Raw genomic sequence first — 14192 nt, 5'->3', positions numbered from 1 at the left:
TAAATTTCCTTTCATCGAAGAATACATGGTAACAAACTGTCCGTGGCGTCATTTTTCAGGGAAGATCTTCCCCACTTGGAATATTTGCCTCATCTGCCTTTAGAAAAATTTTGAAAAATTATAGAAAAATTTTGAAAAATGTGTCTTTTTTCGAATTTCACAGAAAAATATTTTTTTGATTATTTTCATTGACAAATTAAAGCAGTAATAGAGACTAAAAAAAAATTATAATAAATTGAAAATCAAAAGAATCAAATTTCGATGGTGATTCTAAGTATATAAAATTCATAGTATAAAATGATGAACCCGAGAAAACGTGCCTAATTTTGAAAAGGAAGGGGAGACATCACCATAATGGGAGCTGATTTTGATTAACTTGCAACGTCAAATTCAGCATGTCAGGGAACCTTCTTACAAATATTTCAATCTCCTACCTAAAAAAAATTTCAAAATTTAAATTTTTTTAAGCATGGACCATCAAAGATGTGTGTTTATATGCTCTTCTTTCGCAGGAGTAATCATATCCAACCAGTGGTCCAAAAATATCTGAAGAGAGCTCGCTCAATGAACACATAAATTTCTATTGACTTTTTTTAGCAGCAAGAGATTGTGCCACAGGAAATAGTATTTTCTGCCTTTTTGTGGCGAAAAAGAAACAGTCCGAAGAAGGGCAAAATCCTATTAAGTAACAATCCAGAAAAAGTCAGCCCATTTAAAACTACCAAAAATCAATATGTCCAGCGTTTCAGTTTATGCTGCGTAGTGACATGTGATGGCAAATTTGTTCCCAAAGATCCGTGCAGTCCATACAAAATAAACTGTTAATATAAACAATCATTTATCAGCTTCATTTAACTGAGCTATTTCATTTTAAACTTTATCAAAATAAAAATAGACAAGTTTTTCATTTGAAAAGAAGGGGTAAAATCAAAACTTAAAAGGAACAGTATTTATTCCGTATATGAGGGGGCCTGCCCCTTCCAACTCTTGCTCTTTACGCTTAAGTCTTAAAATTCTTTAAAAATACTTCTCGCTCAAATTCAACGGTGCCTGTGTTTGAGCAGTCTTCTTTTAAGAATTGCGACAAAAAATCAAACTTTAGCGAAAGAGCGAGGGTTGACAATATGTGAACAGTCGGCAAATTTTGTAACTTACATCCATTTCCCGAGGGACTATGGTGGGTCATGTCATCCCCAAATGCATAATTATTGGATCTTTCAACTATGCTGAATCAAATGGCTATTTTCAAATTCTGATCGAATGTCTTAGGGAAAAGAAGGGACATGAGAGGGATGCTAGTTATCCTCCAATCTTTTTAGTCACTTAAAAACGGCACTAGAACCGTTTCTATGGATTTTTCAAACACGTTCCTTACTTTTAACTTGATGGCCGCTAAGTACTAAAGCTGCATGACAACATTTGGATATCTTTTTAGTTAAGAATTGAATTCCAAGTTTTCCTAATTTTTTTAAAGATGTACATAGTTTTGTATGTTTCCATTGAACCAATTTAAAGAATATTATTTCATTTTAACGTTTTTGGTACATAAAAGCAAATACGCATCAATGAGCTCTTACATTTTGGAGACATTGTGAAAGATACTTTATATCCCAATGCAATTGCTCTAGTGTTTGAACAGGCGCTGTTAAATCATTTGAGGCAGAATGTCTAACTCGAACGTAAAGAGTGAGGGGGTGAGGTGGGGACAGCCCCCTCATATACTTGGACAATATTGGTAGTGTTCAAGTTTTCAATTTGAATACTATCACTTTTTTCAAGTGGGTCTGCTTAATCTAAACAAAAAACAATTGGTCAAGTCTCGAGGGACTACCAACTCTCCATCATATGGTTTAAGCTAAGTTTCGAGCACAGACTGTTCCACCACGTGTAGCATACTTTATACTCCACCAATACTTCCACCACTCAACTCATCCTCATATGACTCACATACTTTGCGTAGCACTTGTAATATGGGTGTACAAGATTTTCAAAAGGGAACGGTCACCACCATGTTCGCAGCAAAAAAGAAAACAAATTAATGAAACAGTGAAAGTTCCATGTCAAGTGCCCTTCAAACTAGTATTGATTCCCGGGACCTAAACAGGACTTAAAAGCCAAAGAACTATGCAGCAGCAGTTATTGCCACTGGGGAGAAGTTCTCCTAATGCTGATGTATTTATCATTAAATTGAATTATTCCCTAAATAGTTAGTGAAGTAGCCTACAAAGAGCAGTGCGAATTGAGAGTCCTTGCATTTAAACTGAACAAGTAATAACATTTTTGATAGAATTAAAAATCCCCGCCCACTATCCCCAATCTATTTTTGCCAATCTATTGTCTGTGTCTACGTTTGAGAGTATAAGTACATTTGTGCATGTATTTGCTAAGGTTAATGCCTCTAATTTGAAGTTATCCATAGCACTATGAAGCATACAATTAAAAATCAAATTCAATAATGCCGGAAAGTTGGGGAAGGGGAGGGTCCATTAACCGCCACGCAAAGTTCTGCAATATTCTTTGTTTCCCGAGCAAAATCGTTTATTCTTCCGACATTTTCGACTTCATGGTCTTCCCCTCCCTCAAAATATATTCCTGTGAATTCCCAACAATTGCTTATATAATGCAACAACTGCTCTCTCAGACCCCTTTCACATTACCAGAGCTTCTTAAGTAATATCACAAACATAACTGTCTAGAATATGCGTGAACCAGAATAACTGGATAAACCTTTCGAGGAGGGGCTAGCAGTCTATAAGAACGTTTCTAGGGGGTGAAGGTTTAAAAAAAACATGTTCCTTAAAAATGCACTACTGTCTTCCCATAAGCACCTAAATGTATGGGAGGCAAGTGCACAACCAGCCCCCTCTTCAATCAGCCCAACCAGCACCCCTATATTTATGCAGGTAATATGTATCTGGGTGAGAAAAAAAAGAATTTCAATTGCCTTGAAACTTACATACTTAAGTTCTCGATTTATGGGAGCTTCGATACAGAAAGGAAAATCAAAGAAAAAATAGTTCAGCCAAAACAGGGCCTGTGAAGGGGCACAAAAGATTTTTCGGTTGCTTCGTATCGAAAAGGCTTTCGTAAACACACCCAAACTACCAAAAAGGTTTTGGAAGAGGGCTCATTTGATTTCGAAGTTCTAGTGACAGGCTCCCTGGCACTAGAAGGTTTTTATAGGCCGAAAAAATTTGAAGGTACCCGGACTCCCTCTCAAGTAAGCCTCCAGGGTCAAAATCACCCGAACAGCCTAAGGGTAATAACCCTAAATTCTTTAAATTACCTATTGCTCACTGATAGTTTATAGCAGAAAGGCACCCATCTTCGAACGTGGTTTTCTGATCAGCTAGGAGCTCTTACGGGTTGTTCACTAGACCAAGAGTCCCAGAGTTTCTCTAGGGTATACTCTGAAGACGAAACTAGTACAGTATATTGAAAAAACAAAAAAACAGTGCGCCAGAGGTTAAACTCGAAACTTTCAGATGATCCTAGAGAAAAGGTGAGGTGAACTCTAATTTTGATTTAGGGAGGAGAAAGGCAGAGGTAAATCGTAAGACACTGCATGTACCAAAGGTACTCGAAATCCTATATTTGCAATATCTTGAGAACGGCTCGGGGTTTGAAGGTAAAACTTAAAGGTATTGAAATGAAGGGGGAAGATGAGCCAAGGAGACTTTAAATTTTGGCGCTGTGCATAGGAGGTAAATAAACTTTGGCTTTGATCTACCAAAAGATTTTAAGCAACAATTCCTATGGGACTTTTGATCTCCATAGAGTTAAATAACAGGGTAGATCAAAGGGCACTACGCCTATTTAGAGAGAAAATATGATTCTTGGAAACACGAATATTAGTAATGAAACCACCATTGCATATTAAGCTCGGTCTAATGAAGCAGTTTGTGATAGTTCTAACTAAAAATAGATCATTCTTTGCATATATACGCCTCGTGCGACCATAGAATAGATTAAAGCTCGAGTTTTTGATGGCCCGCAAATAAGAAAACTCATGAAAGATCACGTTTTGGTATGTTCCTTGAGGCTGAGCGAAAAGCATGGACGTCATTAGTCTAAGTCATAAATGATTTTTTGGATAACCGTAAAGCTGGAAACTATGTTACACTGGTAAACTTGATGCTTATAAGTTTCAGAAATACTGAATCTAAGATGACTATTACATTTCACTAGCTTCATAGCCACTTCAACTGTTTCCCATAGAATGAAGGTGCCGCCACTGAAGAAAAGGCTTCAGGTGAAAGATTTCACCAAGATATAAAGACTATGGAGGATCACTACCAAGAAAGATGGGATACTCATATTATGGCAGATTACTGTTGTACAGGGGCATAATTTGCTATGGGATAGGGGGGGGGGGCAATTTCCTATCCCAGAGATTGGTTTGCCCCCCTCGACCCTAATTCCCCCTCAGCAATCATTCAATTTCTTCAAAATCTTGTCAAAACTAAGATAAGCCTGCATAATTCAAGCATCCGTAGACACGGGTTAGTTTTCTTTTGTATGTCTTTACTTTTATAGTACTGTATGGCTCATTTTCCGTTTTCACTTTCATTTTCACTTGATTTGGGAAAATTGGCTCCAAATTTGCCCCCCTCCCAGGATTTTGCCGAAATTACGCAACTCCTGTTGTAGTTTGAAAAGAGAACGTTCCAACAAAGTCCATTCAGGGGTGTCACGCAAAAGAAAATTCCGCGGTTTCAAGCAGTTATTCTGGTATTATCAGACAGCTCACAGAAGTGAACTGTAGGTGAGGATCGACTCGGCCCAATAGTAACCGAAATTCTAAAAAAAAACTGAATTTTGATAACAATATGTACATGAAAAGAATTTACTTTTTATGGTGATTACAAATATGTAATTTTACCCACCGAAAGCTAAAAACCCGAGAAAATTTTTCTGATTTCCAAAAAAGGATGGAAAAACTCCCAAAAAGTCGTGCAAGAACACTACTGTATCAGAGAAGACTACTATAGAGGTTTCAAACTCGCATGTACAAAAATATGGGATTGGCATCTTTTTCCAGAAGAAAGATCACGGATGCTTGTTTATTTGTTTTATTATTTTTCTAATGCTGCTCCGTATTTTCAGCTGAAAAAGTAAGTATTTTTATTTAATCGATATTTAAGATTAACCCGTGATACACTAACTTTAGTTTCTACGTTTATATGGTCTTTTGTTTCGTTTGTTGTCTTTAAAATAAAAAGGGTGGTTTAAATGAACTGGTTATTTTCTCCACATGGTGCTTAGTTCTCCTTTAAAATAGTATTTCTTATGCCGCATCATATTTCCACATCTCAAAATTTTATCCCTAAGCCAAAAACTTGAATTATTAATCATATTTGAATTACGCTCATTAAATCAAACAGTTTGTGGTAACGAACTGTAGTAAGGAGCGACCCGGCTCAGTAGTAACCGAAACTCTAAAAAACGGAATTTCGATACCTATAGTTACATCAAAAGAATCGCATTTTAATGCTGATTTTAAATATATAAGTTTCATCAAGTTTAGTTTTACCCACCAAAAGTTACGAGCCTAAGAAAATTTGCCTTATTTTAGAAAATAGGGAGAAACACCCCCAAAAGTAATACAATCTTAACGAAAATCACACCATCAGATTCAACGTGTCAGAAAACCCTATTGTAGAAGTTTCAAGCTCCTATCTACAAAAATGTGGAATATTGCATTTTTTGCCAGAATACAGATCACGGATGCGTGTTTATTTTATTTATTATTTTTTTTCTAGGGGTGATCGTATCGACTCAGTGGTCCTAGAATGTCGCAAGAGGGCTCATTAGGCTATAACGGAAATTTTTACTGACAAACAGTTTTTTACTGTTTTAAAAAGTAGAGTTAAGAGAAAGAGTTAAACTGTAGCTTAAAAATCGGGGCGTTGAGGAGGAAAAGCCCATTTCATATACGGAGTAATTTTTGTTCGTTTTAAGTTTTAATGTCACTCCTTACTTTCAGATAAAACAAACTTTCTTTTAATTTAATCAGCACTAAAGCCGCGCCACAAAACCACGATTGCTCAATTAGTCGTACGGCTTCATCTCCAAATGTTAGCCAAGGAAATACCATTTTAATCACTACTCCTACATTCTAAGATGCAAACATACCTTTCATTCATCATTGCAAACTCAGAAATCGTTTAAAAGATAATAATAATGATCAATTTCCTTAACTAAGAAAGAATTTCCGACTACAAAACAGTGCTTCAGAGAAATATTCAACGACCATGTGGTGAGTGGCTTGGAACTTTGAGATAGTCTGCTGATAAAGCTTATAAGCAATGAATATGTATTAGTTTTTAGAAACATTAGCAGGAAGGCTTAGGAAACATCGTTCACTTCAAGTGCGTCCCATTTCGAAAGTGTACACCGATTAGAGAAAAATAAAGCAGCAAATTTCTATTTCAAGAATACTAGCCTAAATATGACCCTTTAACCTATATTTCATCGAGTTAAAAGTCTAAATTTCATCGACATTTTTTTGGGATACCAAATTCATTTTTTTTTATTTTGTATTCTTGTGTCTCCAACCGTGCACTGTAAAAAGCTTACAAAAGAAGACCGAAATAATAGGTAGCTAGATAGGTGTTCAGAATGAAACTTTCGGAAGAAATCGCACTTCTCCAAGAGGAAGATTACATGATATAAAAATAAAAACATTTAAAAAAATGTACTTATGGGCTAAAATATTTGATTACTTCCACGTTCATGGGTATTTGGGAGATATCCCATTACAGGACTCTGTATGGATGTCCCATTACAGGACATCCATGCTGGATTTTATTCCGGCGCTAGGATCCCAATTCATCAAAACAGCAAAAATATGAGAATGAAATATCTCCTTTTTTAAGATTTTCTCTTTGATTTCCTTTATTTTTTCTATGATTTGCCAGTCTTAGCAAAGAGGAGTCCATATCTGGATAGTCAAGGGCATGGGCTATATAATAATTTTTCTCCAAATACTTTGGAAGCAGCCTCCCCCTCCCCCCCAAAAATGATGCCCCTGCCCCTTTCCCTCTGCGAAAGAAAAGCACATGCGCCTTAGGAAAATCCTGCAAATAATATTGGATGCAAAATCCTGCAAAGGACCATGCACGGTCCTTGCTTGGTTTTAAGGATATAATTTGCGGTACTTAAGTATTATACGAGAAGTGAAGTTTGGTTAATGCTAATGAAATATACCTAAGTAAGATTAAAACAGAATAGTTTAGAAACAAATTTGGGCTATATATTTGCACATTAGGGGGGGGGGGGGGTAAAGCATAGTATATATAAAATACGTAACCTAAAAAAACCTATTCTAACCTAACCAAAATACCAACTAAATATTCAATTAAAATATAGCTATCCACAGTCAGACACAATATTCTATCACTATACATTGCAAACTATCCGGGATGAAAACCAGGTAATGTCTCAAATGTTTCTTGTATAAAAAATAGAATAGTTCAGAAACGAATTTGGGCTATATATTTGCACATAAGGGGGGGGGGGGTAAAGCATAGTATATATTAAATACAAAACCTAAACAAACCTATTCTAACCTAACCAAAATACCAACTAAATATTTAAGTAAAATATAACTATCCATGGTCAGACACCATATTCTATCACTATACATTGCAAACTAACCGAGATGAAAACCAGGTAACGTCTCGAGTGTTTCTTGTATAATATTCAAGTATCTAATTTGCTCTTACCCGACCTAAGAGCCTATGTATGCTTCGACCCTTAAAATGGGTAGAAATATTCTAAGCCGAAACAGTTGACAAACAGATGACTTAAACAGGGAATTCCACAATCGCGTCGGGACGAAAATAAACTTAACGCTGGATAAAAAGATGGATTTAACGGCCCTTTTTTCTTCAATTTTCCCCGCAAATAAATATCTTAATATACATGAAGTTTAAGTATATCAAATCTCCCACAACCTCGATAACATATTTTGTTATTTCTAAACTCGGAGTTATTTTGAACCTTTTTGGACGCAATACAAAACAATAAATCATTAAAACCCAAAATGACTAATTTGTAAATAGAAGAGACGTCCTTTCAGAATGATTGACTAGACCCCTGGAAACAGTAACTGACGTCATTAGGAAATAACAAAACTCAGGATTTTGTTACTAGATGGACAAGGGGTGATAAAATCGAAAAGAAGCAACAGACACGCGCTATGTCATCGATAAAAATTTAAGACAAAACTATGGCCACTGTGCAAGGTCGTCTTGAGGATATTTTTCAGGGGTTGGGCGTATTTTGCTCGGAAGGGTACAAAAAACGCATCTAAAATTTGTTTATATACGTTTTGTTTCCTTTTTAAAAGCAAGACCAAAATTTCGGGGGCGAGGGGTAAAACCAAATAACTCCCCTGGATACGGCCTTGTCACTGTGTATGCATCCTTCGGTCGAAGCATGTATGATATCCTGTCTCAGGATGAGCATGTCTGTCAACATTTCCCTATACTTATTGAGCTTAGACCAGTGGTTCCCAACCGATTATGGGGCAAGCCCCACCTAGGCATTTTTAAATCCTGATGAACCCTGATATTCAAATTTTGCTGTTCAAAATTGTAATTGTATTCACATGAAAGAAGCTTAACAGGTCATTGGTATTTGGTACCAACTTAGTATTTTTATTTATTTATTATTTTTTGGTCGTCCTTTATGTACATTTTGTGATAATGAAAAATATTTTCTGCATAAAACACCTTTTAAACAAGGCATGACGTTATTGCAATACTATCATGGTATCTTTTTCGCTCTTTAAATGCATATGGATGTGACGTCATGCACATGAAAAATCGTTCTTGTTTTTTTTTAATTATGGCTCTAAAATGTAGTTAGCCAAGGGGGCACGTCCTGCGTATGAATCACCCAAATATTTTCATACCCCACCGGTGGATCCGGGCCTGGATTTAGCAATAGACACACTAGGCCCAGGCCTATGGGCGCACAATTCGCGGAGGTGCAATAAAGTAAAATTGAAGGATTTTTCTTAACAAAAAATAGACTGATGGGATTTATCGTCGAAGTGCCGGGTGCACTCCGCCGCCGCACAGCCTATTCACAGAGAAGTGATTTTAAAACAGCACAAGAATTCTGTGGCTACTTGAAAACTGTCAGATGTCTCCCAAGAATGGTAGCTGAGAGTTCGGTATCACCTATCTCTTTTATTACTTTTGGTTCATCAGTTGTGTTCTGTTCATTGCTTCCACTATCCCCGATTTTTCGGGGATTTCCGCAAAAACGAAGTGGCAAAAACGCTTGGGACTAGAAGTTTCAAAGCCTTAAATCTGGCCCTGGGTGGGGCCTGCTTCCCACGTTGGGAATCACAGGCTTAAACAAACCACAAACAAACAAAATTGAAAGTTGTATCCCCTAGAAGTGGATAGAAGAATCGACTGAAAATGTTTTGTTTCTCAAGTTTGTAACAAATGAAACCATCCTTGCCGAGGATGGTTCCATCCTCACCGAGGATGGAACATCCTTGCCGAGGATGTTTTGAAAGTTTTGGACAATTTAAGAGCTGAATACCCAGTAGTGATCTTTACCAGTGTGAATATAAGGATTACAGGTTTAACCCTCAGATATTGAGGATGTTTTTACTGCATTAGTATTTATTCATATTAGTATCTCCCGGTGCTTTATTGTATATTTATATTTATGCGCGACAATCGAAAGCTTTCTATGTTCTGGTAATAATAAATAAAGCTGTAATGGCAAATTAAAATAGAAATAAGTCGAGCATAGAATTAAAAAGAAGATACAAGTCAGAAATAATAGTTCAAACTGGTTGAATACTTTATTACCCATAAACGTTTAACAAGAGCATCAATAAACTATTCAACCATTTCGAACTTTTATTCAACCAACTTCAACTATTATTTCTGACTTTTATTTTCTTTTTAGTCTTATACCCAACTTTCTATTTTATTACTTTAAAGTCGATGCAAATCCAGAACTTAAAAATAAAACAAGATAAAAATAACAAGAAACAAAGAAAGAAACTTGGGGAAATAGTGAACTCAAAAAGTCAAAAACTCCGTGGCGTAAGAGAATGGGAACAGTCCCATCGCTTCAGACTTTTCAACAGCAACGAGCAAAATCTTATGACCACTATAATCTGTCATATCCACGTCTTTTTTTCTCTGAATTTATTTCTTATAATTATTCAAAAGCCAAATTTGGCAGATATCTAATTCGTACTAGATCCCAATTTCGAGATGCTCAACTTAATATTTTCATATTTTAATAAAACAAAACATCCCTAATTTAAGGTTCACTTAGTTTTGTGACTTTTTTAATCTGGCAAATGCCACCTTGACAAAAAATTAAATAACAATTTCAGCATTGGTTTTAAATTCAAACTAAACTTTACGCTTGGCAGCATCTGCATTACCATCAATAGAAAAGAAATCTCAAGCATATTACATATCAACTGGTTTAACAAACAACCGGTCTACATAATCCTAGCTTTCATTACTAACAAGAAACTTTGCGACTTTTTTTTCAATCAGTAACTGACCTTTCATTGTAGTTATTGCCAAGTTTTTCCCATTGGCTTCAGTCCACAGATTTTCTGGAAGAGAACCGAGACCAAATAAACGTGGAATTGTGTGATGTATTTCTAATTTTAGATCGAGTATGTATTCATAAAACCTTTGGGTACCTAATTTAGTCTGAAATCTTAACTAAAAGACTTCACTCACACCAATAGCTTTAGGCAGAGACCATGAGCCAACACAAGTCCCAATAGAGGACTCCACTGGAACTACTCGACTCCATTGGACCTACTATATCTCTAGACCTGCTAAACTAAACTAGTTCTACGTAAAGTTCTTCAATCCAGACAAAATACCAACGAAACAAGTGAATTATTTGATGATCGTTGTATGTTGTGAAAATCTCTAAATCGTTAGCTTTATGAGCGTTCAGACCCTGAAATGCTCGTCACACCACGTACATACTTGGTCTGAAATTTAAGCAAGAAACAAAACTAAACCCTGATACAAATTACATACTCTATTATACTATCAAGAATCTTACTCGACAAAACCTCCTAGTTCAGTATCCATTTTTACAAGTTTCGCCTGAATCCAAATACAGGTTCACTTACAAGACTACTCTTATCGGACAAAACATTACTTAAAAGTCCTCCAAATTAGATAAGCTTTACAAGACGAAGATAAGGAAAAAGGTGAAGGACTATTCAGTTGGAATTACAGATATATCTAAAATGTCCCATTTTATAAACAATTTCATGAGTTTTCTGATAAGCTCTACAGCCAAAACGGAATCATCTATAGCCAAACATTTTAGTAAACAAGTGCCAAGATTTACTTCTCTGGTGTCAAAGAAAACTTGGATTTTAAACTCAGCATATCTGCTCTCTATCTTCAAGCAGCTCTTTATTTATGTATGTATAAAAATTTTCGTGGAAACGACTCCTCTTTTAAAAATTGGCACCCTGTGATTCCCTGGACTGAAAAAAAATGATCTGGATAAGTCAGGAGTTATAGAAAATTCGTTTATAGCCTTAATTTTGGAAACACACTTTTCATGTAAATGACGTCACGAGGACAACCCAAAAAACGCAAATCCACCTTTGCTGAAAATGAACAAACTGGACCATCAAACGTGATAGGACCAATCCGAACAGCTAAAGCAAAGGGCATGGAACAAGAAACAGCAAAAATCACATTGGATTGCAAGCGAAAATTTTGTACAACAAAATCTGCGGTTAGAAGACAAAGTAAATTTAGAATGGAATGCAGGAACGTGTTAGTTTAGTGTGCGTGAGTCTGTGAAGGACAAACAGGAAGTAGGAATTGAATTCACGCCAGAACTACTTAATTCAACTGAAATTGCTCATTTTTCACCCTAGAATGAAGAAGGGTAGTTTTAGCGTCTGCAAAAACACGCAGGAAGGAGAAAATGAATTCACGCCTGAAAATCTTAACCGCTCTAGAACGGGATGAAGTTATTTTGCGTCTATGAAGGATAAACAGGAAACAAGAATTGAACTCATGCTAGAAAAAAAGATCATGAGAACGAAGTTATATTTATATATAGATTCAAAGAACAAAATTACATCATTTCTCCTCCAAGAGTTGTCGTATCGTTTTTAGTACCTATGACACATGCAAAATTACATAAGATGACAAATTACTCTGAACAGCTAAAGGAAAAGGCATGGAACAAGAAACAGCAAGAGCCATATTGAATTTCTAACGAAAATATTGCAAAATGAAATCTGCGGTTAGAAGACAAAGCAAAATTACAATGGAATGAAGGAACGTATTAGTTTAACTTGTGTGAGTCCGTGAAGGATAAACAGGAAGGAGGAACTTGTTTTTAGTATCCATGACACGTGCAAAACCACACAAGATGACAAACGGCTCTGAACAGCTAGTGAAAAAGGCATGGAACAAGAAAGAGCAAAAAGTCACATTGAATGACCAATGAAAATGTAACTTAAAATCTATGGAAAAACACCACAATTATGCTATTGCGTAATCTAAACATTTCAGAAATTACAATGGAATAAGGAACGTATTATTTTAGAGTATGCGAAGGATAAACAGGAAGGAGGAGTTAAATTCATGCCAAAATTTCTCAATTTAACTCAAACTGCTAATTTGCCACCCTACGACTTTAAATTAAAGAATAAAACGATATTTATGCCAATCCGTAATTTAGATTTTTCAGAGGGCATAGGCATTTGAACATTCCTGGTAGTTACTGAATTATGTAACAGCTCAATTAAGGCAAAAATATAACCACTGGGGAGATGAAAGGAAAGAACTTTTCGTATCTATGACGTCGTGTGAAATTACACATATTTGAATGAATCCTAACAGCTAAAGCAAAAAACATGGGAAAATTTCTGAGGTAATGAGGCAGAAAATGAAGCGCAACGAGATCTGCGGCTAGAAGACATGCGACAACAAGCACCACAACAAATTCCAAATGAAAATAATGGACAAAGAAATCTGCGGCTGAAAGATAAGCGACAGGGATGGTAATATCGAATCGTCAACGAGATCTGTGGTAAGAAGAGAAGCAACTGTTAGAATTACAATGAGTCCCTGGAGAAAACGAATCATATAAAACGTAGTGTTGGGGGATGTTGGATATCGAAATCGATATATCGACATGTCGCACAAAATATCGATATCGGAACGTAATCGAAAACGATATTATTTCTACTTTTTCTGGTATCTACCGGTGAACGTCCAGAAGAAAAGATCTAAGATAAAACCTGTTTCGCAAATGGCAGAGCAGAAGAATAATCTATTCAACATACTGACTCGTAGATGCTGAGACACAGCATGCATAGCTGTATCCACAAGATGACATAGCCCGTTCTCAAACTACGTTTAGTGAGGGTGGCTCTCAAATGTTGTTGAGAACCTCCAAAGGTTTGGACAGATAAAATGCCTACTAGGCTTATAGGCCTTGTTCAGATCACACTCGTCAAAATTGTCACATATCTCAGTCCGCGTTTCTAGAAACTGTATATTACCCCTGACGACCTTCTCCGAGTTGAGAGTAAAATAGCAAGAGCCATGGATTGGGCCTTTCTGAAATCTGTATCAGTAGATGCAAGTGCCATGACAGTCCCTGTGATTCAGCCACTACAGAATCAAGCCAGTTTGTAGGGATCACAAGACGAAGTTTCAGTAGTCAATGTCAGGCAAGCTTCGTTACCATCTGTATCTATCACCTCACTCTAGATTTTCAGCAGGGAATCTTTAGTTCCATGAAAACTAATCTTCTCAAGTCATGGAAGCCTTGTAATATAGGTCTAAGAAATGCCTATTAGAGGTTGTCATAAAATCAATATCCATTCCTGCCACCAATACCCTTTCTGAGAGTGGATTACAAGCCTGATTATTTAATAAAATAGTTTGAGGTAATAAACTGTAAGTAAGGAGCAACTCGGTCAAATAGCAAAAGAAACTCTTAAAAACTGAATTTTTATCAAACAGTTCGTGGTAACGAACTGTAGTAAGGAGCGACCCGGCTCAATAGAAACCAAAACTCTAAAAAATGAAAATTTGCTACCAATAGCTACATCAAAAGAATCGGATTTTAATGCTGATTTTAAATATATAAGTTTCATCAAGTTTAGTCTTACGCATCAAAAGTTACGAGCCTGA

At 36.2% G+C, this 14192-nt stretch overlaps 1 protein-coding gene across 3 annotated transcripts in view; it reads right to left on the bottom strand.

Annotated features, from left to right (window-relative positions):
- Positions 1–11193, bottom strand: part of LOC136030026 (fasciculation and elongation protein zeta-2-like) — an 87872-nt gene extending 76679 nt beyond the window's left edge. Inside the window, exon 1 of one of the 3 annotated variants that reach the window (XM_065708637.1) lies at positions 11077–11193. In XM_065708637.1, the coding sequence (XP_065564709.1) occupies positions 11077–11105 (29 nt within the window). In that variant the 5' untranslated portion in view covers positions 11106–11193. The other 2 variants (XM_065708639.1, XM_065708638.1) reach the window with 2 other exon arrangements.
- Positions 11194–14192: the final 2999 nt, after the last annotated feature.

The sequence above is a fragment of the Artemia franciscana genome, chromosome 8, assembly GCF_032884065.1.
Source record: "Artemia franciscana chromosome 8, ASM3288406v1, whole genome shotgun sequence".
NCBI classification, from domain to species: domain Eukaryota; kingdom Metazoa; phylum Arthropoda; class Branchiopoda; order Anostraca; family Artemiidae; genus Artemia; species Artemia franciscana.
This window is presented reverse-complemented; position numbering and strand designations above follow the sequence as displayed.